The sequence below is a fragment of the Etheostoma cragini genome, chromosome 13 (genome assembly GCF_013103735.1).
Source record: "Etheostoma cragini isolate CJK2018 chromosome 13, CSU_Ecrag_1.0, whole genome shotgun sequence".
NCBI classification, from domain to species: Eukaryota; Metazoa; Chordata; class Actinopteri; order Perciformes; family Percidae; genus Etheostoma; species Etheostoma cragini.
Window position 1 is genome coordinate 10,898,788 of NC_048419.1, and position 23,820 is coordinate 10,922,607.

The following is a 23,820-nucleotide window of genomic DNA, read 5'->3' on the forward strand; positions in this document are numbered from 1 at the left end:
AACTTATGCAAGTCAGTGTACACTAACAAGTCAAACCCTCGGAAACTGCATTTATCAAAAGAAAGAAAGTCCATATAATTAGACTCTTGTGTGCTGTATTTGTGTTGCAGCTCAATTGCTGCAGATCAAATCACAACGTGATTGATGTCACATATGTCCTGCATAAAAGTAGATGCATAAACAATGCATTTATTTAATAACCACAGTATGCAACATTGCATAAAAATGGCCAGATTAACAAACAGTGTTCTGCTACGCATGTAAACAACTTAATTAAATTGGCTTTGACATGCAGTAAGACCAATAATTAGATTGTATGTATGTAAATGTCCTTACTGAGATGTGCTGAAGGGACTCAGTAACACACTTGTTAGTGAGGGAAGCTGAATTCTACAGTTTTGAAAAGAAAACTTTTTAACAGCTAAGGAACTGTGTGCAAATGATTGGGATGGGGAGAGGGGGCTGAATCTTATTTTAAATTTTTATGAATTCTCTGATATATCAGATGAGGCTGACAGATGCCTGAATCACATGGCCGGGCATGTTGGAGACAGATGTTACAAAGAGTGCAGCATTCAATATCATAACGAAAGCCATCTGTGTGATGCAACTATTCTATTTAAAAACCAATAGAATAAATCTTACAGGGGGAGAATGAATCTGGGATGAGAAAAAGTTTAAAGACGCTCCCCTGGCCTCCCAAAAAACAAAAACAAAACATAACCCCCCCCCCCCTTCTCTGACTGCCTCTAGGCCTACACCACCCTACAAATTATCATACAGTCCCTAACTACAGCCCACAAATTAAGCCGTCTTAATACTTTTTCTCTATTGGAGTTTTAAACCTCACAACAATGTATAAATGACCTTTTTTTTTTTAATGAATTTTTTAGCACTTTGAGTTGTTTCCAACCACGTAACATTTTAAATGAATGCATTTTGAACCATTGTGTAGCACAAAAACGTAAAAAAGTCAAAGTGTATATGCTTTTTTTGCAACTGAGCTTTTTTATTATAATAATAATAATAATAATACTTTAGTATAAACTACAGTATACAAGTAGAATGACAAACTATATAGTATGCAGTCTGTTTTCCTCATTTGCATAACAGTTAACACAATTCTAATATAAAGCGACACCTTACAATGGTATATAAAATATACAGTATACATATAATGATTAATACTATATAGCCTAGATATCTATATACTCTTTTATAAAGTGCCTCATTTTTGATTGTAGCTGTTTTTACACAGGTAATCTGAAAATGGGTTGTGAAAATGGGGAAAGAGTGTTGGTTCCCTCCTGAGTCCAAATTGTAAATATGTTGAACTTTACAGAAGACAGTCAAGACACTTATATTGCTATCAGTCAGCCATAATCAAATTGCCTTACTGTGTTCATCAGAAACATGAAGAAAAGAAAATCTTGTTTTATTTTTTGCAGTGCCTAACACTTCAGCCACAATGTAAGCACTCCCTCGCTCTTTTGTTTTGTCAAGCTGAGGTTTGGCCAAAAACAAGAAGAAAAAGACCATCTTTTTCTCTGTGTAGTTTCACACCCTGGGACACATCCACTTCAGGCCCTACTTTCGAATTTGTTTTTATTTACTCCTATCCGCTACCAACCAAGCATCCACTTTTTTAGGATAAAAGATGACGGCCTCTTGCAGATGGAACATCCTGCAACAGACACTGCAACAGAAACCTTGCAGAATACATATTGTACATTAGGATTCTACACTGTATAGATTTTATTGTAAAATCATTTTTTGAATGCCTTTCCCTGTTTTTACAGAAAGAAAAAATGAATACAGTTGCCAGTGTCTTGTATATAAAATAAGTTGTCCAATGATAAAAAAATGTTCTTACTTAGACAGAACATGAACGATGTGCTCTAATTTACTTGCAGTATATTTTGAACCCTAAAACAATCCTAAAAAGAGATGATTTTAACTCCTTGCAGTAGTTAGGACTAGTGTCTAACTGCTTATCTGGACTAAAACAGTATTAACACGCTTATGTATTGCTCGTATTATATGAATGTGGTTTCAGTTCCCAGAAGGTGTGAAAATTGCTACTTCTCTCTCTCTATCTCTTTACATTCAAACACGGGACGTGGTCAAAACTATGAGATAGTGCCATTCCTGCTCACGCCTCATTACGTTCTCATTTATTCCGTTGATAACATTCTGCTGCTGTCAAACAAATTGCCAAAAAGTCTGACAACAATTCAAAGGTCTACAATAAAGATCATTTTCAAAGAGTAGACACACAAAATCAGTTAAAGAGCTGATTTTCAAAACAAACAACAAAAACTTGTTCCTTTTCAGTTGGACAGCCATGGGGCCAAAAAATAAGATAAGTGTTTTTCTTAAGGTAGTGTGTCTTATGGTTCATGACTGGTTGCGTACTGTATCCAGAGCTGTTGGTTTAGAGTTTGGCCATGTTGTGACATCAGTGATACTGTATATTGAATCAGGACGTGTTGCTATACAACATAAGTGTCTACTGGATATGTTGTTGCAGTGACCAAACTCTTCCAATCCAGGCCTCTGGCTGTGTGTATACAGGGTACAAATGAAGAAGGCTTTCTTGATGTATTTTTGACACTGGAGCTTTTCCCACATTTAGATGGCGTTTTTAGTTCACTAACCAAATATTGCTGACCCTGTGGCAGATATAAAATGCCGCACTTGCACGCTGATACACATACAAAACAATTTGAGTGTTTTAATCCTGGAGGTAAAAAGGTTTAGATATTTACTCTGACTCAGCCCTCAACTCACATCAGAGAGGACACTCAAGTGCCTGGCTGTGATTACTGGTGTCTGGATATTATCCGGTTATGTTGGAGTTATCTCTGTGCATAGATACAAATTCAAACCAGCTCCTGGAAAACCAAGTCTTCCACACATTTCTATGATATTCCATTTGAGATGTGCGCAACACCTGTCCCTCATTTCCTTTTGCAAAAGATGTGTTTCTGGTGCCAACGTTTATGTGTACGGTGATCCTTGAGCGTCACACTTGAGACCTGTGACACCAAATTAATACAAAGTTTAACTTGTTTTTTTACAAATTCGTCAGGTACTTATCAGTCATTGTTTGTAATCCTATGAAGTAAAAAAAAATGTATGTTGATTGAGCACAGCCTACTACTGCCAACAGTTTATGCCCAATACTGACAACTTTATTGCCAAACTCTTGTACAACAAATCCAACTACATGGACTCGTTCCACTTTTATTGCTCTTTTGTTGAAGTGATCTTTTATAATCTCTTTGTTATTCCTTTACTGTAACTCTTTTAATTGGGGATTAGTGAGATTCTCTGACTGTACCACATAATCTTAATTTCGAACAGACGTAACAGTTGGTAGTAAAGCACCTTGGGGAGTCTGAGAAGGATTCAGGATATTACTGACGTCAAATAGGAGGAAGGCATGAATAAAAGCTGTGGCTTTGGGTTAATATAATTTAACGTGCTTTGTACTCAAAACTACTTTAACAGCGTGCGGCTCTCTGCAGTGTTTCCATTCTCATTACATTGGCGGTTGAACGGAAATGCTTCTCATATACGAATCCTCCGAATTCTGCCAAGTGTTTTAATTTAATGAAATGCAGAGACTTGTGTCATCTCTTCAGAACATTTTGTGACAACGCGTTGAAAACAAGGCACACAAATTGCTCATCAGACTCTAACTGTGGGAAATGATACTGTATGTACAATCAGGATAGCGATTATAATTACAATGGAAAGAGCATTGTATGTATTTTAAAAGCTAATGATACTACTTTGATAATTATGTAAAATGGAAAAAGAATGAACAGGAACTATAGGTATGTAAAATATACTGCAGTGTGTATAGAGGGGGGTGGGGTCATGGGGTTAATTTTGTTCATGGCAAAATTGTTTAAAACAGAATATTGATGATTCTTGTCTGTGATGTAGACAACGTCAATGTTTTTTTTATAAAAGGCAAAGTGATAAGAAATTGGAAAATTGTGTGTGTTTAATGACTGCATGTCTGTTGAACATAAAAGTCTACTTGATGATGTTTTTTTTTTTTCATGTAGTCAAGTGAGTCTAGACTGTTGTAAGCCATTGAGTTTTTAAGGACAAGCCTGTGGACAGAAGGCACATGTATTTAATCCCCTCCTACTCTGTTTAAACAGATGGTATTTTGTTCAAGTTTAGAGGTGAATACCAACAAAGTGACATTGTTTGACTGGCACATTTTTTTCATAAAATCACCAAGAGAATGACTTGCTACTGCCCATTAATAAGTCATTGCAATTAATAGTAATGCCTCAAAATGTAAGGGAATGAATTCTGATTTCCTACACTTCTCCCTTGTGCCTTTGCTTTTACTACAAAAACAATACAAAAAAATAGGATACTTAAAAAAGTCAGATAAAGGAAATAGCAATCAAACGTTGTGTAAATTCATAGAGCAAACAAAAAAGTGTGAAAAGGCCACAAAAGCTGACAAAGACCCCTTCTTTAACCTTCCTACTGTATATGTGGTCTCATGTACTGTATAGTCAACAAGACATAGTTTAGGGGTTGTATTCAATTTTACATCAGGATTCCATAAGTTACAGCCACCGAATGAGGATGTGGATTTGAATAATGGCTGTCTTGACTTTTGGCAACCGATGTGGTTACACATTACACACAACAGAGACACACAATGCTCTAACTTGTTATTTATAGAAAATGATTTAACCCTTGTGTTGTCCTTGGGTTCAATTTGACCCATTTTTAAAGTTTTTTTATATCAGAAATATGGGTTTCATACAAACATATTACCCAAAATTACATGGATACATGCACATTGTATGGAAGCCATACAACACTTTTTGCAGGTTCAATTGATGATTACTTTCGTTGAATTTGGAGTGTTTTAGTCAATGTCATAGCATTTAAAAAAAAAAAATGAAATGGTTTCAAAACATATCGGGACTTAACTTTGACAGATATCAGACTGTGACTCACTCAACATACTGGGATCTAAACGATTATTCAAAACAATTCATAATGTCCACTTTTTTTCTAAACTCAAAAATTAGGTATTTTATATAAATTAGGTTTATTGACCATGAATTAAAAAAAGAAAATCCTGGTGGACGGAAAGACAACACAAGGTTTAAATGCTTTAACATCTTACCAATGATAGACAATCATGATCATGATGACTATAGGCTCATCCAAAAACATTATGTAGCCTGCCAAAGATTGTATTGTGAAAGACTGTTGTAGCATGGGTGTTGAAATGCAAAGCAAAAGTCGCACATTTTTCAAAACAACAAACCGTCATACATGACTAATAACCAAATGTCCTTGGGAGGTAAAAAATACATAAAAAATCTCACTGGAATGAAAGGAATTTAGGAAATACAACCAGCAGGGGGTGGTGTAGCCACTTTTGGGGTGCGTTTATTTTGAAAAATGAAAAAGAATGTGAACCGGAAGCTTTAAGGTTCACGCTTCACATCATAGATTCTAAATTAAGAGCATCACTCAGTTGCTATATTCATCATTCTGTAGCTTTACATCACGTTTTACGTGACAATCACTACCATGTTATTTAAATCGTGGTAAAATGGAAGAAAGGATACTGACTGCAATGGTTTCTGAATTATTCCTAACAATATGCAAATTTTAGTAAATGTAGTTTAGTTGTAAACTTATCAGTTCAAGATAGTTAATTGTGTATGTGTTCACATACAGTAGTATCAGGTTCACAAGACAATTCTAAAAGTGAACATTCAGAGCAGAATGAGTAGATTCGAAGGCGGTTTTGATACGTGGAATTTCGAGCAGAGTGGGAGCTCTTCATGTCGGGCTTCGTGATGAACCCAAACAACCTCTAGTTTGTCATTCTCAACCACGCTTAGCGTTATCACTAACGGACGATCCATTTATCGTCTAAACTGAGTGACCACACGGGTCCAGATGTTGCAAATGAGATAACGCGAACATAAACTTTGGATGTTTAATCTGGTGGCATACTTTAGCATGCGGCCGTCCCTGGACGACGTTTGCTTTAGTCAGCAGCTCATTCGGTTAACGTTACTGTATGATAACGTTAACGTTACATGTGGCACACACAGACTCCAACGTTAACCTCAGCAGCAGCGACACTTTGATGCACAGCTTTTAACTTGTCGCTCTCCTCTAAGGTTGGTATTTTTAAATAATTGCTACGCGTTCCTCTCTTCGGCTTTTAGCTACACTTATAAAGTTAACATTCGCCGCACATAGAACAGTAACTTTCCCCTGGTTTTCGCCTATAACTAGTTAGCTAACTTACTTAGCTAGCTTGCTAGTTATTTTTTTAATGGATGCTGTTGCTACACATTTCGGCAACATATCAACGTCAACTCTCTCTCTCTCTTTTTTTTGATAAATAACGTTTTTGTTTTTGCCAAAGTTATTGTTTATATAGCTAGCTATTTAATGTATATTTAATATATAACGTTAGCCATGGCTAACGTCATTTATTATATGTATATGAAATAAGAATAGCATTTTGTCTCCCACTGGTGGAAACCTTGTGTTAGTCATCCTGATAATGCCAGACTAGTTACATTTTATGTTACATCAGCAGTGGAAGGAGTACAGTGTTTCTAAAAGTACTGCGACTATTATTTTAGTTCAGTAGGGTAGAAAAAAAAACGTCCCTTTCTCAGCTACAAAGAGGGCAGGTTTTATTGTGGTGAACTTTAAAACCCAGCTGCTGTTGCTGCTGCTGCTGCTGCTGCCTGTTATCGGCCCTGATCCCTGTGTCGAAACACATATAAGCTGTCAGTGAAGTGTTCCTACAAACAAATAAATTTTATGTTGTGTGTAGGTTTTTAGTAATCAAAGCATTCTTATACGCTGTAGCAGTGTATTTTGTAAGTGGTGGGAGGAGGTAAAGTGTCATTCTTTTTTCTTTTCTTTTCACCAGGTAGCCAAGAGAAAGAGAAACCTCTTCTGACAGCTTCTTGGACACCATGGCCCCACATCCAGTGGTCCAGGCCATCATTGACCTCTCTGCGGGAGCCGTAGGTAACTACAGTGCTTTGTATCCCAAAATTAGCAATCAAACAAACAGATATTTAATCTGCACGTAATAATCATGCTATCTTTTCACTGCTTAACCAAGCGACTCACCAGCCACGTCTGATGTAGCAGGAGATTTTGATGACTTTTGTTTTTTTTCCGGCTCGTTTCTCTCTGTGTTCCCATCAACTCTTTATTCCGCTCGTTGGAGTGAAACCTCTTCACAGCACATATGTTACTCGCAAACTTTGATTTCCCCTGTAGTCTGTGTTTGTTGGACGACTGCTGTTGTTGACAGTTTTCTCACTGTCTTCCTCCAAGGGGGAGCTGCATGTGTCTTTAGCGGGCAGCCTCTGGACACGGCAAAGGTCAAGATGCAGACCTTTCCTACAATGTACCGGGGTTTCATCCACTGCATCTCGACCACCTACAAACAAGTGGGTATACGTGGTCTCTACCAGGGCACCACACCGGCACTGATGGCCAACATTGCCGAGAACTCTGTGCTCTTCATGAGCTACGGCTTCTGCCAGCAGGTCATCCGTTTCACGGCTGGACTGCCCAGTGAGGCTGTCCTAAGGTAGGAGGGGGACATTAACCAGGCTGTTCTTGTTACCCTGAGAATAAATGCAAGATCTCTAACAGTCTTTTTTTTTTTTTATCCTTCCCTCTGGGTTAGTGACATGCAAAAAGCCTCTGCTGGCTCAGTAGCATCCATTTTCTCCTCGCTATTACTCTGCCCCACTGAGCTCGTCAAGTGTCGGCTGCAAGCCATGTATGAAATGGAGACATCGGGCAAGATTGCTAAGAGCGACAAGTAAGTGGTATTTATATACAGCAGTCATATGTTTTGTTTAACAATGTATGGGGTCATTTATTCTCTCATTACTCAGATTTTAGGATTGTTTATTGCCCAATATCTAGTAGATTAAGTTATGCTGAAAAAAATGACTTATACACCACTAATAAGGGTGGCAATAGCTCATTCGTCACCTATGGTAAATCATTTATTTGCTATTGATCTATCTTCAGGTATTTTTAGAAGTGGAAATCAAGCTGCTTAAAACAAATCCAAACTTAATTATATCAATTATCTTCAACAGATACCTTATTTGTGCTTTTTACAACATATGTATAATGCTAAATTCATTATTTATGTAGTTTTTGTTGGAAAACACTGAATATATTCAAAAATTGATTTATAAAAGATAAAGATGTCACCGCTCAGAGCACTGCTCCTCTGTGATCAATGGTGTGGACATTGAGGTGATTTGTAAATCCCATACACTAGAACCACAGTGATGAGTTACAATGCCAATGGCAGTAGTTCTATGGTAATATGGTTCTGAGTCAGTGTTTCGTAATAGCAGTCAGCTATGAAATATATTTTTTATTATAATTAATGAATGAATCTGCTTATACTATTGTAGTGTGTGTGCACTGACCGAGCCATACGTCCCTCTGCTCTGTATGAAGTACAATGTGGTCAGTGGTGAAATCCATCATGAGGAATGAGGGGCCGCAGGGCTTCTTCCAGGGCCTGACCACCACCATAGCCAGAGAAGTCCCCGGTTACTTTTGCTTCTTTGGTGCCTATGAGCTCTCCCGCACCACCTTTGCCGACTACATGAAGTGTGACCGAGACGACATAGGTACTAGCATAATTCAACTTTCAGACGAGAAGCTTAAGCATGTTCTCTAGGGGGTGTTGAAAGGCATTGTGGGAACCAATACTAACTAAATGTAAGTGGGGAATACTAGAAAAGTAAATTAAAACATTTTATTGCAAAGCTCACAGATTGATGACATAATTTAAAGCGACATTTTCCTTTTAACTACACTAGAACTACATTCAGTAACGTATTTTACTATTGTTGGACTTAAAATTTGAACATGGGTTGAGATTTATTACCCATCTAAATTATGTCTTTTAACCTCCCACACATCTGATGTACAGTATGTTAGTGTGTAACGGGTATTACTGTGTATAATCAAGGTGTGGCCCCAATCGTGTTAAGCGGTGGTTTCGGGGGGGCGTGCCTGTGGCTGGTGGTGTATCCCTTTGACTGTGTCAAGTCTCGGATCCAGGTGATGTCTATGACGGGAAAACAAGCAGGGTTTTTCAAAACCTTCATGACCATCGCTCGTACTGAAGGTGGGTAAACGTGGAGTTTTGTGTGTGTTTTGTTTAATGATTTCTTTTACTTAAACAATGTTTTTATTTATCTTCCATTGCATTAAAAAATAGCACACCACAACATTTACCAGCCCCGTCCCCCCACTTTCCTTCCACTTGTTTTATGATTTCAGCAGCAGCAGTTTGGTGTTCAGTTTTTGTGGATGAAGAAGAATTAACATTCCTACTGTTTTCACTATCAATCAGAATGTAATATTTGCTGTTACTTTTGTTTAGGTACGAGGGCGCTCTACTCTGGTCTTACCCCCACCATGGTCCGCACCTTCCCTGCTAACGGAGCGCTGTTCCTGGGTTATGAGGCCAGCCGGAAGCTCATGATGAAGCAGTACGACAGCTGAAATATGCACAGCACAAGTGATGTAGAGGTGAAGTATTATAGCCTGGTAACCTCATCAAAACTCCAATTGAAGCAGTGAAGCTTCTTATGTATGGGACCGTGTTTTTGGCATTTCTTGATTCTGTTTAATTTAAAAACCTGAATGCTGCCACACTCCTTCTCTTTTTAACCTACACCTCTGACATAGTGTTTACATACTTTAAATCCTTATATTTATTTTTTAGATTAGGATTGTTTGTTTTTAACTCACCCAAAGCAGGATTGCCAACGTACATATATACCTATAAGAGAAAAATAAATGGGCAGCGGTGAGAATTTTAAAGACTCCGGTTGATTATGTGATGTCTACCTCAAAGGAGTCGTATCCGAACATGAATATTGTTCTCTGCCAGTCATTTCAAATAATTCTTTACATGCTTTGAATGTATTTACCTGGGTAAGAAAAACACTCCGTTGGGAGGATATCTTTAACGCGAACAACCTTAAAACCTTGTTTGTTGCTTGACGTGGCTTGTCTCATCAATTATGAAATCATTCTCAGCTAATCAAGCGTCACGGTTTTGGATTATATCTTTTGTTTTGATAAAGTGACAAAAAATCCAATTGTGTTTAAAAAAAAAAAAAAAAAAAAAGGTTGAAAAATGTACTGACTTTTCAAACAGCCTTGACTGAAGTGTTACAGCTTTCATGAGCCTCAATAGAAGCAAATACAGCCAGCAGGGGTTTTGTCATACTGACTGTTTCTGTTGTGTTCCACTCCTGTTGGGATTACGTTTCCACTCTCTTGGGACCCAGCGTTTGCCTTTTTAAATCACTACACTTTGCCTTTTTTTGTTGTCTAACCTTTATTGTTCTGTACTAGTCAATGAGGAAAAATATCAACTGCCTTGTCAAATGTGCCATTTGCACACTGCGTTCCACATGCAGGGTTTTCCAGTGCATAGTAGTTGGAAATTTAAAAATGTCAATCATATTCCTTGTAATGTTAATTAAGAAATGTAGATATTTTGAAAATGATATTCATTGCAGTAAAACAATTTACATTAAAGGTTTCACTTGAATAATAACTTTGTCCTGTATTTTATTTTATATTTCTCTAGCTATATCTCGGGGTCAGTTATTTTACCTGAAAGGCAGTACAATAAATTGAAGGTTAATATTACTGTGTAATGCCAAATATAATGTGACACTACAGCAAACTGGATATGCAGCTAATATTTAAAACCAATTTATTTCAAATTAACCATATATTTGGCACAGCTCATGTCTAATACTGTACCATTTTCACATTACCCTAATGCAGTGCAGACATTTTAGATGTCTGTGTGTTATTATAATGCAGCAGTAAGCATAATGAAATGCACACAAAGTATAAAAATCTACAATTTCAAAGCGACTATTTAGGCAAATGCAGCAAGAACGCCCTCACGCTTCGTTTTCCAGCAGGGGGTGCTAGTCATCTGTCTGGAACTCACAGCGGCTGTAAGTATATATATAAAAAAAAGAAAGTTAAGAGTCTTAAATTACATCTGACAATTGTCTGAAATAAGATATCCTAACAACACTTCACTTGCTGTTATCACTCTTCTTACCCCTTTGTTGGCGCAGGTTCCACACAGGCAGCCGAAGAGCCCGTTGATCATCTGAATGGCACAGAGAACCAGCTGCAGACAGCTCGTGGCCAACAGAGTAGCAAACAGTCCAATGTTGAACTGCACAATGTTCTTAGGCTCTGTGCATGTTCCCCACCAAGTGTCATCAGTCAGGTAGCTCGGGTCCCTGTGCAAAGTAGGTTTGTGAGTGATCAGGACGATAGTAATTTAACAAATGTCATCAGAAAGTAACTCCAGTGTGTTACCTGTTTTTAAAAGGTGTTACCCAAACCAGAACAACTTTGCAGAGAGGCCCGTTCTGCAAACCAAGCACTGCCACAATTAAACTGTACAGGGCACCAGCCACGCCCAACGCAGCGAATGCAATTGATAAGAACATCTGTAGAAGTGAAATGATAAGCAAAGGTGAGACACATTTCTGTTGCAGTTAAAGACATCATTCATTCATACTGAACGCTTACCCTCTTCCTTAAATTTCTCTCGTGGTACTAATATATTAGGTATTTAGGATTTAAAGGAGGAACAGTCTCAACATTTGTTTCACCTTGCATTCCTCACATTTTGTCCATCTATCTGTTTTTCACAACACTTAACAAGATACAAAAAGAACAAGAACTACAGCAGGCTAAACTTCTAAAATATTTTTGACACTTTACTGCTAAAGTCATGCTGGACAGTCACATTTTATCAGAAAGTAACTTAATAAACAAACGTGATTTGTGTCAGTAGCTTGAGAGGTTAAAAAACATTTGACTAATCCCATGGCACATGTCTTGAATATTTAAATGTGCTTTATAGATTAAAAAAAAAAGATGGACTGTTATAGTTTTATCATTTATCACATAAATGTTATATCTATCCAAAGAGGAACTAGATGTTGTTCAATAGTTTAGTGATGCAGCATGTTAAAACTTTTTTTAATCTAACTGGCCTCAACACTTACATTGAACTTAAGTGTAACTTTGCAGTAAAGGTTAAAAGATACAACTATAAAAGACATTTTTGATATCTTCATTTAATATGTTATTAACTATGATCATGTTTCTTTATCACACATTGTGGCATATGTGTTCAAACAATTCTTTTTCTTTCCATTTCCACTGATTTCTAAAGTCTTCAACCGTTTCTTGACTATTTACAAACTTCAAATTTAGTTCAGCTGGGAAGTTGTATGTCTGCATCTACAGAGAATGTAGTGTGTTAATCATTTACGTTTAAGCCAGCACCTGAAAGGTCTGATTTGTAGTTCAGACGGACTCACCCCACAGCGATTTCCACAGCACCCCTCTTTTCCTGTCAAGTGGATGTAAAGGGCTGGGATCAACACCTGTGGCAGCACACATGAGTTGACAGTAATTAATATTCAAATCAATTCAGCATTTCCACTTAATCTTAATAACTCAAAGCTTGTAGACTATGTATAACATTGCAGAAGTCAGTCTTAAATCAGGTTACCACTTAAAATTGCATTGAGCTCATTAGAAGACTAGTGCACACCAGTTAAAATGCTGTATTTTCTTCAGTTTTAGCTTTACATATATAACTAACATACATTTTTCTGAGGCTGCACAGCATGCAGTGCAGAGTCCCGCCCTTCAGTAACAGACTAGAGAAAAGTCAACTTACCATTACACCCCCTCCAATGAGTCCCCCCATGTATTTCACCTCCTCAGTAATGTGTCCATCTTTGGCATACTTGACGTCCCCGCCAGGAAAGAACAATACGATGTTACATATGATGGATATAAGAGCTAATGGGTACAGAGTAACCGCAATACAACGGGAACATTTTCCAGTACACATGTTGTCAGAGTAAAAACTAACTGCTGTGTAACTCGATAAGTTTGAGGTTGAGTCTTTCCTGTTTAAACAGTTCCTCGTGAAACTGATTCAAAGAGAAAATGTGTTTGCGCTGGGAACAGAAACCAAATACAGAGAGGGAATTTAGTGTGTGGGAGGTGAAATAACAAGCCGATAACGTTGGCAAACATTGCCAGGGATAGGCCGCAGAACTGTATGTGACTCATTCTGTGGGATCTTTGAGAGACGACGAGTAGTTTGTTGAGGTTACTAATTTGCAGATGCACATGTTGGTTGTAGTTGCAGATTTAGAATGTATTCAGTCCATCTGGGTCTGATGGATTATTGATGGTCACATCACTATTACAGTGGTGCTCATAAGTTTACATGCCCATGCTTAAGTTGACTAAATAGAGGAATAAAAAAAGGAAAAATCCAACCTTTTAAGGACACCAGTTTTCTTTGTGAATGAATAATGTGTTGTAATTAAATAAATGTTCTTCCTTAAAATGCAGGGGGCATAAGTATACACACCCCTATGTTAAATTAAAGGCAGACAGATTTGTATTACTAAAAGCCAGTTATTTCATTGATCCAGGATACTATGCATCCTGATAAAGTTCCCTCGGCCTTTGAAATTAAAATAACCCCATATCATTACATAACCTTCACCATGCTTAGAGATTGGCATGGTTTAATTTCAGTTAGACTAATAGCTGGTAGGATTTTCATTGCGAGATGATTTTATGGAATGTTCCCCATGCCAATCTCTATGTATGGTGAAGGGTGTATGATGATATGGGGCAATTTTAATTCCAAAGGCCAAGGGAACTTTAGCTGGATGCATAGTATGATGGATCCATGTTATAACTGGCCTTTAAAATTACAAATGTGCCTGCTTCTATGGGAATTTAACATAGGGGTATGTATACTTATGCCCCCTGCATTTAAGGAAGAACATTTATTTATTTACAATACATTATTCATTCACAACGAAAATTGGTGTCCTTAAAAGGTCGGATTTTTCCTTTTTTTTTTAATTAAGACATTGAGATCTATTTACAAAAGATGATTTGTTTTTTTATTCCTCTTTTGCATGCGCATGTAAACGTACGAGCACCACTGTACATACTGTTTAATTTAGTGACCAGGCCTCCAAAATGCGTTTTAGTAGTGAAATCTGTTTGTTTTATGTTGCTGTAATATATTAATATTACATGCTATTAGAGTGGCCTGGTGGGTATTGTGAGTAAGCAGAGATTACGAGAGACATGTTTCAACTCCACCCATTGTGTAGTATTCTGGTAATATATTGTCAATGTATGACTTCAGGATCCCGACACAGTTGGACTTTTGACCTGTGGCAGCACGCTTTGCAAAACAAGAACAATGTCAGCTGCTGAACACTGATAAATGACTACATGTGGACAGTTAAGCAGACAGGCTATTTTTTCCAGTTTTTCTACTGAGCTGTTGACTGCAGTTGTCTCTACATTGTATCAATTAATTGAGAGAAAATTTGAGAACATAAAAAAAAAAACAGAGGAAGAGGCCATGCTTTCCAAAACACATGTTGTCTCCTAGCAACAGTCGGGTGTGGCACTGTTCCTTATCAATGATAACGGTTGTAAATATTGATTGCGTTTTCTTCCTCACATGAAGAGCAGTATTGCTTTCATCTGTTTGGATCAGCATGTTCATTTAATGCAATGCACAACCTCCATCACTTACAACAGATTCCCAACCAGAGTAACTTGTTTAATTCTATGTGTATCTCATGTTCTTCTTTATTTTAAACATGCTTTGATAAGGTTGATACAGGAAACACAAAGGAGAACACTTTTTTTTCTGTGGAATACAGTGTGTTAAAAAAAAGGTTCCATATGGAGGTGGATTTCCTACTTCTTTTTATTCAAAAATAAACAAATAAATAAAAATAAAGATAAATAAATAGTGAATTCTTCATTGATCTGTGTGGAGATGAAACAGACATACATAGAATTATAATTTACCTTGTTTTTGTACCATGTAGGAAGGAACTGACATAGTAAATGATTGTTCTTTTTTACCATTATATCACCACATGACTTGTTTTAATCATCCCCAGAAACAAACGGAGGCTGGCGGATCTCTGAGTGTTGCATTATGACAGAAAGTCTGCAATGCTCTTTAACCTTTTCACTTTGTTAAAGCCATGTCATTCAGTAGCAGTAAGCAACCTGCAAGACTCCCCATTATTAGGCAGTAAATAGTAAAGTTATATACTTTATACATGCCCTGTCTTGGCCGATGGGATCTAAATGATGAGCTGGTCAATATATATAACTGTAACCTTCCTGACATCTAACATGTCAGGAACTATTTAACACTAAGTATAAATGTCAAAAGATTTGAGATAATGTGTATAGCTAAACATGTGACTACAGTATTGAACGACATTTATTGTATTTACACAGTTAACATTAAATATGAAGAATAAAACACAGGACTGTAGCAGTGGATCAGCAGCTTATATTTTTAAATCCAATTTATTTGACCTTGACCATGTAATCAGCATGAATTGTTTCTCAAACATTGCAACATTTTGAAGTATCATGTAATGCACATTCAATTTTTTTTTAATCTAATCAGAGGCAACAACTATTTCAACGTAAACGTTTTTAGGCACATGCAGCCAGGAAGAACAGCCTTCCAGCAGAAAACGCAAGGGGACTCTTCAGATGTGGGATGAATGCCTTCTGACCAGGCGCTTATTATTCCTGTAGATTAAAAGACAAACAAACAAAATAATGAAAAGAAATGGAAAGACAGGTGAACTGAAGTTATAATTTATGTGTGAAATATCTGATTTAGGCATCCGAAACATGGGGAAACAAAGAGTGACCTTTTTGACGCAGAGTCCAAACAGGCAACCAAACAGCCCGTTGATCATCTGAATGGCACAGAGCACCCCCTGCAGGCAGCTGGTCGCCATCAGGGTGAGGAACAGCCCCATGTTGAACTGCACCACCTTCTTTGGCTCTTCACATTCTGCCCACAACTTATGGTTGGCCAGGTAGGTGGAATTGCTGTGTGAAACAAGTGGCTTATAAATGACCACAACATGATGATGTTGACAAATGTCAGAAAGTTACTTCTGTTTGTCACCTGTTTTTAAAAGGTGTGGTCCACATCCCTCCATCATAACAGAGGGGCCCATTGTTCAAACCGAGCACTGCTACGATGAAACTGTACAGGGCCCCGGTCACGCCAACTGCAGCGAATGCAATTGATAAGAACATCTGCAGAAGTTAAATGGTAAGCAAAGGTCACGGATTTTTTTTATTGTTTAAAAAAATGTTCAGATGGTAATGTACTGTATTATAGTTGTGTTTTGTATTTAAATCTATTCCAATAGGGTTTTTTCACAGAACTAACACAAATAACTCTTTTTTTGAAAATATGAAAAAAGGAGAAACGGACTCTGCTGTGGTTTTGATGGTTGTGCATTGTCATAACTATCTCAAGAGTTTGTTGCACAAGTAAGTAAGTTGCAACGTGAAGCAGCATTATGCAGAATTAATTATTTATGGCTTAGTCATTCTCAGCTTGACCGGCCTCTATTGAACACTTGAATCTAATTGAGCGTGACGGTTCTTCACAAAATAATCTTAACTCAATGGGCTCTGAGTAGCTTGCTAACTATTATCTTTAACTGAACACCTTAAAATGTGTGACTGACTCACCCCAAAGCGATTTCCACAGCACCCTTGAGCTTCAGTCAAGTTGATATAAATTGCTGCGATCAACACCTGTGGTGGTACCAAATAGTTGACAGCATCAGTGTAAAACATGTCCAAAATAAATAATTAGTTTAGTTGAAATTATTCAGCATTTGGGGAACTTTGACGCGGTCTTCAGTCAGTCAGGATTTGAGGAATTTATTTCCAGGCTGTGCCATTAACAATTCCGTACTTTTCTTCAGTCAGGATGATAGGTGCCTCATTAGAGGCACCTATCATACATTAAAAGATGTGATACGTGTCAACTGTTGAGACTAACTAATAATGCAATTGATTTGAAGAATTAAGATAATCCCAAATATTTACTGAAGCCCAATATAAGGACCTACAACAGGCGAGCTGACCGCTGTAAAACCAATAAAACAAAGAATATACAAGCCAGTGTTTTTCAGTTTTACCTGAGGTTGCACATTTCATAAACCAGTTCATAGAAACGTTTAGTACAAAGTTATACCCTTCAGTAACTGGTAACTCACCATTGCACCCCCTCCAATGAGTCCCCCCATGTATTTCACCTCCTCAGTAATGTGTCCATCTTTGGCATACTTGATGTCCCCGCCAGGAAAGAACAACACAATGTTACAGATGATGGATATGAGTGCTAATGGGTACAGAGTAAAAGCAATACAACGGGAACATTTTCCAGTACACATGTTGTCGGAGTGAAAACTAACTAACTAACTGCTGTACAACCTCTTGCTCTTTTGTTTTTTGCTCAAATCCTTCCTGTCTTTTAGAGAAGTCCCACTAATGACGTTGGTGGCCACTGGTGTTACATGCACTTTAACTTTATTTGTGTTGATTGTAGTTGTAGTTGTAATCCACATCCTTTGAATTCTTCATTGAGTAGAGAGAAAAACCCACACCGTATAGCGTTTTACTCCAGACTGAAAGTGTCTAAATTTATTTTTTTATTTTTTTATAATTGATTTGAAAACATCTGTTCTAATTTTGTGCATTACACAGGAAGACAGTCAAGCACTTCATTAACTACATCACCTTTCATTTTCCTCCACAATTGGCGAAGAAGGGAAAAAATAAGACATTTGTATTATAAACCTACAGTTTTTGGCAAATCTATTTCAGTGTTCTATAAAACTAGACCTCTATGCTCTTGATTTCTCTGCCATAAAAGACTTATTTCTTTAAATAACAGTTAATAACAATAATTGAGGGTCTAAATTAACATTTCGTCAAACCGACAATGTACTAATGCATCCCACTTGAATGAGAATCAATGGTAAAGCGCCTGGCACTTCTGCCAGGATGGAAGCTAACTCCTTTTCCCCAGACTGATAGGGATGCTTGTGTGCAAAATCCAGCAAGCATGTAACTGATAACATGCTTGCTGTATAAATGATAACATGTAACGGGTCCAGGCTTCACGCCTAGTGGCACTCATGAGTCTTTCAAAGACAATTTATGTTAGTTAATAGAAAAAGAATGGCAATTAAGAACTTAATCGCAAACTTAGCAAATTTAGCATCCATTCCTCGTTAGCTACAGCCTGTCCCAAAAAAATGAAAACATACTAACACTAGCCTTACTACACGTCTGGTCTTTGGCAGGGAAATCATTTTTAATCAATGATTTTATTATTAATCACAATCTAGATTTTATGTTTTTACCTGAAACCTGGTTAGACAATAATAACAGTGCTGCTGTTCTCATCGAGTCAGCTCCCCCTAACTTCAGTTTTATGAAGTGCGACAATAGAGCGAATAAGAAAGGAGGTGGAGTCGCCATTTTGTTTAATGACTCATTCCACTGTACGCAAATATGTTATGGACATTTTGCTTCTTCTGGATATGTGGCTCTTCAGTTAATGTCCTACCCTCAAGCGATATTTCTAAATATCTACAGGCTACCTAAATATTGTGCAACCTTCATTGATGACGTCACTGAACTGCTGTCCATAATCTGTATTGTGTAATCATTGCGGGTGATTTTAACATTCATGTTGACAACCCCCAGGACAGAGGGACCAAAGATCTGTGTTGTGTTCTTGAGAACTATGGACTGACTCAGCATACGACAGAGTCCACGCACAATAAGGGGCACACTCTGGACTCGATTGTCTCCAAGGGTCTGAATATTTCCAAGGTTGTGGTGACTGACTTTGCTCTCTCTGATCATTCCTTTGTTTTCTTTAACAGCACTATCTCTGTGCTCAATAGTGTCCAAACAAAGTGAATCAGAAAACGGTATATCACTGAAAACACCAGTGAAACATTCCTTCAGCTTTTCTCCTCCACACCAGCCCTCTCTGGGGTCTCAGTCACTGAGCTTGTAGATCATTTCAACTGTAAAATTACAAATGTTATTGATGCCATTGTTCCCACTAAGGTCAAAGTTGTCCCTGGTAAGATCCCCATGGAGAAATGTCCTACTGGTGAGAACAGAAAAAAGAGAGTGTGGCAAAAAACAAATCTCCTGGTCCATTATAACACCTGTAAGGAGAGAGTTTGCATTTATAATTTGGAACTGAGAACTTGAACGTCTTCTCTGACATTATTGCTAGAAACAATAATAATGAATGTGCTTTTTTTGCTTCTGTTGATAGCCTCCAGTACCAGTAGCATCTGAACTTTTATCTACCACGGCCTGCAATGACTTTGCCTCCTTCTCCAGTTCTGAAGTCCTTACACCGGCTTCCTGTGCCTCAAAGAATTGATTTCAAAGCACTTTTGCTAGTTTGTAAATCACTAAACGTTTTTTTCAATTCATTTCTGATCTTCTACACTATGAACCACCCAGACCTCTCAGGTCATCTGGGACAGGTCTACTCTCTGGCCCCAGAGTCAGAACCAAACAGGGGGAAGCAGCATTCAGTTTCTCTGCTCCTCATATCTGGAACAAACTCCCAGAAACCTGCAGATCTGCTGCTGCTCTCAGTTCTTTTAAATCAAGGCTGAAGACATTTCTTTTTGATGTTGACTTTCTTTAAATGGTTGTTCATTTCTGTAATGTTTAATTTCTTATACTGCACTGTAACTTTTATTCTTGTGTTTTATCTGTAACACTTTGAATTGCCCTAGTGCGGAAATGTGCTATGCAATTAAAGATGCCTTGCTTTGCCTTAAATAACAAGAAATAAAAACCTAGTTTAAAGATGGAAATTGCCTATTTTTATATATAATGAGTTTGAGACTACCATATACTGCTACAGATGTTTACCGAATGTTGGCCTTTTTATTGATTTGTTTGTTTGTTTATTAAGTCCCCCCCACTGAAAATGTATTACATAACTGCTCTGGTTGAACTTCTCTGTGCAGAATGTGTGTGCAGTGTTTCACACTAGAACACTGCTAAGGCTGCTGAAGAGGGAAGAGTCTCTTTGTGATCACACTACATCTGACTTAAACACCAGGAATTTGTGACATCAAAAGTCTGAAAGCCAATCATGATCCAAAATGCAACTGTGGAAGCTTGAAACCTCCAGTGCAGACCTAAAAAGTATTTTCAATGAAGTACAGGAGACACTAAATTAATTCATTTAAAAGTGATTTATTTGCATGTTTAGGTATTTAAACAAAAAACTTTAACATGGTACTTTAACTTTTTTTGTGGGGACAAAAATGTATCAATTTAGAATATGAGCTATAAAGAATCCATAGGTGTACGTATTCTTCCAACAAAAAATTAGACTACATGTGGTCTTCCGGACCAGCGCTCCTCAGAGATAAACACGGCTCTGTGTCCTCAGCTGTAAATATTGGGGAACCTTTGAACCACTCCCCCTGTTCCTGAGAGTAGACCTACTCGTGCTACAGCTGACACACCACCATGGCCACGTCTCCCGTCAAAGACTTCCTGGTTACCTATGTAATGCCAGAAAAATGTTATGAGAGGATTTTCGTCAGCTTTTACATAAACGGTGAGGATCATTTTTGGAGTTAAGCGCGTGAAATGTTGTGCAAAACCTTTCCAGATGTGCGGGCGGGCGGACGGGGGCGTTACTTGTTTACAAAATCACACAAATGGCCTCCTACTGTGTTATCCAGCAGTGTGCTGTTAAATCTGCTATATCTAAATGTTTTTAATATTTGTCATTTATGTCGCAGCGCCTTGCCTAAAGTTTATAATGAGCAGAGCTGTCGGATTATGGATCATACTGGACACTTTCCTGGGTAAGAAGCCAACTTAAAGCCTCTTCTTCTTATCATTAGGCCATTAATTGGATTACAATGATCAAACAACAGCCTGTAAGTGCTCTGGCACACTGATATGGACTGCCGTACCAGTGGGGATAACCATGACAACAGTGATACTATCACAAAACCACTCCATGAACGTGTCAACTGTACATTTCCACACCTCTGTAGGGAGCTGAATTTTTTTTCATTTAAACCTTTATTTAACCAGAATAAAACAACTCCTTGAAATTGAAAACCTCTTCTATAAGAGTGTCCTGGCAAGTGGCAGCAGCACGGTTTCAAACAGACAGAGACACTTACAGGGAAATACATAAACATATTTTCACTCATATTTAAACAACAATGTCATCATAAAAAACCCTGGGTCCTAAATCAATTTAAATACAGTGACATTAGGACTGCCTTTCTGCAAGGTCCTTTAAAAAGCCAACTCCTTCAACTGTAGTTCATTTTTAAGCTGATTCCATGCAGATTGGGCTGAAAAATGAAAAGCCTTTTTGCCCAAGTCAATGCTTTAGGGACTGTCAATAAAAACAGATCCTGTGAGCGCAGGTGATTTGTCCCTGCAGACCTCGGGAGGGCGTAAGTGTTCAGATAAGGAGGAAGAAGTCCTAATACTGCCTCATAAGTAAAAAGATGCCAGTGCATCCAACAGCGAATAGAGAGGGAGAACTACCCGACCCGAGAATACCGCAAACAGTGATGAGTGAGAGATTGTAGGTTTGTGATGAATCTCAAGGCTCCGTAAAACACAGTGTCCAAAGCATGAAGACACTGGGAGGTTGAATACATGTATAAAATATCACCATAGTCCAAGACAGACAAGAATGTTGCATTAACAAGTTGTTTTTTTGCTTCAAATGATAAACAGGACAGGAATAATGTCACAATACATTTAAGTAGACAATGCAACTTTATATGGATAATAAAATCAAATCTGTTCCGTAACTGAAATGTGTAACTTGTTATTGTTTACATATTGATTGCTAATCTGTACACAACCACCACTAACTCCATGTTGGTGGTCTATCCTTGTGTGTCATCTCCCTGCAGCACAGCTGCTTCAGCTGATAACGATACTGTGGAGAAGAAGTGCAGATGGCCTGAGTCTGTCTTCTGTGCTGCTGCAACTGTATGCTTTCTCCTGTCCTGTTGTGTACGCCCTGGCCAACAACTTCCCACTCTTGTATGTATTTTTTTCTTTTTTTTTTAAATAAGCCAAAAAGTTCCTCGGACTATGTTGATTCACTGGCAGATCAGACCGTGAGTCATTAAGTGACAACAGAGTTGCATGTTTTACTTCGTAGTTATGTTGCAACGATCCCAATACTTCTGGCTTTGAGATGTAGAAACTTACTGACGTATGTTTATTCGCACCATTCTCTGAACTCTAGACACCACAGCGTCCTTAAATCCCACTTATGTCAATAGCATCTTCAAGTCTATGAATGAGTGACTCACCTGCTGTTTACACAAGGCCCTGGGTGTGCACCAGTGACATCCATTCAATACACTCTACACACCTCAATGCAAGTCATGTCAAGTTCAACAACAGTGTGTCCATTAATATACAGACTCTACAGTGAATTATGATTATGTTTTGCAGCTGACAGTATGTGTCTGATATCACAGATGTGATGTTCTTGTGTTTTATTTGAACCGCTCTGCAGTGCCTGGGGTGAGAGGGTCTTTGCCTTGGCCCAGACGGCAGCGATTGTCTTCCTCATCTTGCATTATCGTGGTGAAACCCTAAAAGGTCAACACACAGACACACACACACACACACACACACACACACACACACACACACACACACACACACACACACACACACACACACACAAACTACTAGTCAAAAGTTTGGGGTCACTTAGACATTTCCATTGCACTCCATTATAGACAGAATATCAGCTGAGATTTTGGTAAGCACTTTGGATACCTGCTGGTAGTTGTAAAGTGCTTATAAATAAATTTTGATTTGATTTGATTTTGAGATCAGTGCACCTTTTCTAACCAGGGCAGCAGTTTTCAGATTACATTATGTGCTTACATAATTGCAAAAGGGTTCTCCAATGTTTTCTCAGTTAGTGTTTTCAAAATGATATCAGATTAGTAAACATAGTGTTCCTTTGGAACATTGTATAAATGGTTGCTGATAATGGGTATTGTAGATGTTGCATTAAAGATCAGCCCCCCACTCAGATCAGCTGGTATTCTGTCTTTAATGGAGTGAAATGGAAATTTGTAAGTGACCCCAAACTATCGACCGGTAGTACTGTACGTGTATGCACTTCTCACCAATGTCCCAATCCAAATAACGTATGAACTTTCAGGAAAAGTCTTGCATTATTCTGTATTTTTTTACATTGTCAACAAATCCTATGAAGAGACCAAAACCAACCATGTGTTAGCCTTTCCTCCCCTTGTCTGTGGAATTCAGACGCAAGCCCATTGATTTCTACTGAGGATGTTCATTCTTGTAAACATTTACAATGCATAAATTCCAAGGGAACACTTAGTACCAGCCCTGTTTTCATTAAACTGTTGCTCTAACGGGTTCTGCCTCACACTCAACTGTCCAAAGATCTTTTGGTCAGTAGAGTAATTTATCTTTGGAAGCAATTAAGTATTGCAGTACTTTATGTTTAAGTATATCTAGATAAAGCTACTACAGACTTTAACATGCTTTGTTCAAATTAAAAGAGTTAGAACCACAAATTGAGCAACTGTGTAGTATTCAATTAATACCTTTCCTGTGTGTGTGTGTGTGTACAACATTTAATTAAGTCATTTGTTATAGCCCAGAACATACACTCACCGGCCACTTTATTAGGTACCCCATGCTAGTAACGGGTTGGACCCCCTTTTGCCTTCAGAACTG

At 37.9% G+C, this 23,820-nt stretch overlaps 4 protein-coding genes across 6 annotated transcripts in view; 2 read left to right on the forward strand and 2 right to left on the reverse strand.

The window, feature by feature from the left end:
* Positions 1–5,600: 5,600 nt before the first annotated feature.
* On the forward strand, positions 5,601–10,457 carry slc25a15b (solute carrier family 25 member 15b). Of its 3 annotated transcripts, none has more exons than XM_034890731.1 (8): positions 5,601–6,122; positions 6,164–6,188; positions 6,959–7,059; positions 7,375–7,633; positions 7,733–7,870; positions 8,530–8,705; positions 9,050–9,208; positions 9,467–10,457. In XM_034890731.1, exons 3-8 carry the CDS (start codon positions 7,005–7,007, stop codon positions 9,586–9,588), a joined length of 909 nt encoding a protein of 302 aa, XP_034746622.1. In that variant the 5' UTR covers positions 5,601–6,122; positions 6,164–6,188; positions 6,959–7,004; the 3' UTR covers positions 9,589–10,457. The 3 variants fall into 3 exon arrangements, with proteins under 3 accessions (XP_034746622.1, XP_034746620.1, XP_034746621.1); XM_034890729.1 differs by having other exon boundaries at positions 6,963–7,059; XM_034890730.1 differs by having other exon boundaries at positions 5,603–6,188; positions 6,963–7,059.
* Positions 10,458–10,682: 225 nt separating this feature from the next.
* si:ch211-137i24.10 (uncharacterized protein LOC565274 homolog) lies at positions 10,683–13,109 on the reverse strand. Its single transcript, XM_034890736.1, has 5 exons — positions 12,827–13,109; positions 12,462–12,527; positions 11,446–11,579; positions 11,180–11,366; positions 10,683–11,067 (listed from the first exon to the last, which is right to left on the reverse strand). Exons 1-5 carry the CDS (start codon positions 13,001–13,003, stop codon positions 11,059–11,061), a joined length of 573 nt encoding a protein of 190 aa, XP_034746627.1. The 5' UTR covers positions 13,004–13,109; the 3' UTR covers positions 10,683–11,058.
* A 2,404-nt stretch (positions 13,110–15,513) lies between these two features.
* LOC117955938 (transmembrane 4 L6 family member 4-like) lies at positions 15,514–17,502 on the reverse strand. Its single transcript, XM_034890737.1, has 5 exons — positions 17,259–17,502; positions 16,726–16,791; positions 16,148–16,281; positions 15,885–16,068; positions 15,514–15,759 (listed from the first exon to the last, which is right to left on the reverse strand). Exons 1-5 carry the CDS (start codon positions 17,433–17,435, stop codon positions 15,754–15,756), a joined length of 567 nt encoding a protein of 188 aa, XP_034746628.1. The 5' UTR covers positions 17,436–17,502; the 3' UTR covers positions 15,514–15,753.
* Positions 17,503–20,427: 2,925 nt separating this feature from the next.
* LOC117955935 (mannose-P-dolichol utilization defect 1 protein-like) overlaps positions 20,428–23,820 on the forward strand; it is a 5,870-nt gene continuing 2,477 nt past the window's right edge. The window contains exons 1-4 of the mRNA XM_034890735.1: positions 20,428–20,659; positions 20,847–20,912; positions 21,993–22,125; positions 22,610–22,695. Of these exons, the coding sequence (XP_034746626.1) occupies positions 20,569–20,659; positions 20,847–20,912; positions 21,993–22,125; positions 22,610–22,695 (376 nt within the window). The 5' untranslated portion in view covers positions 20,428–20,568. The remainder of the gene's footprint in view (positions 20,660–20,846; positions 20,913–21,992; positions 22,126–22,609; positions 22,696–23,820) is intronic.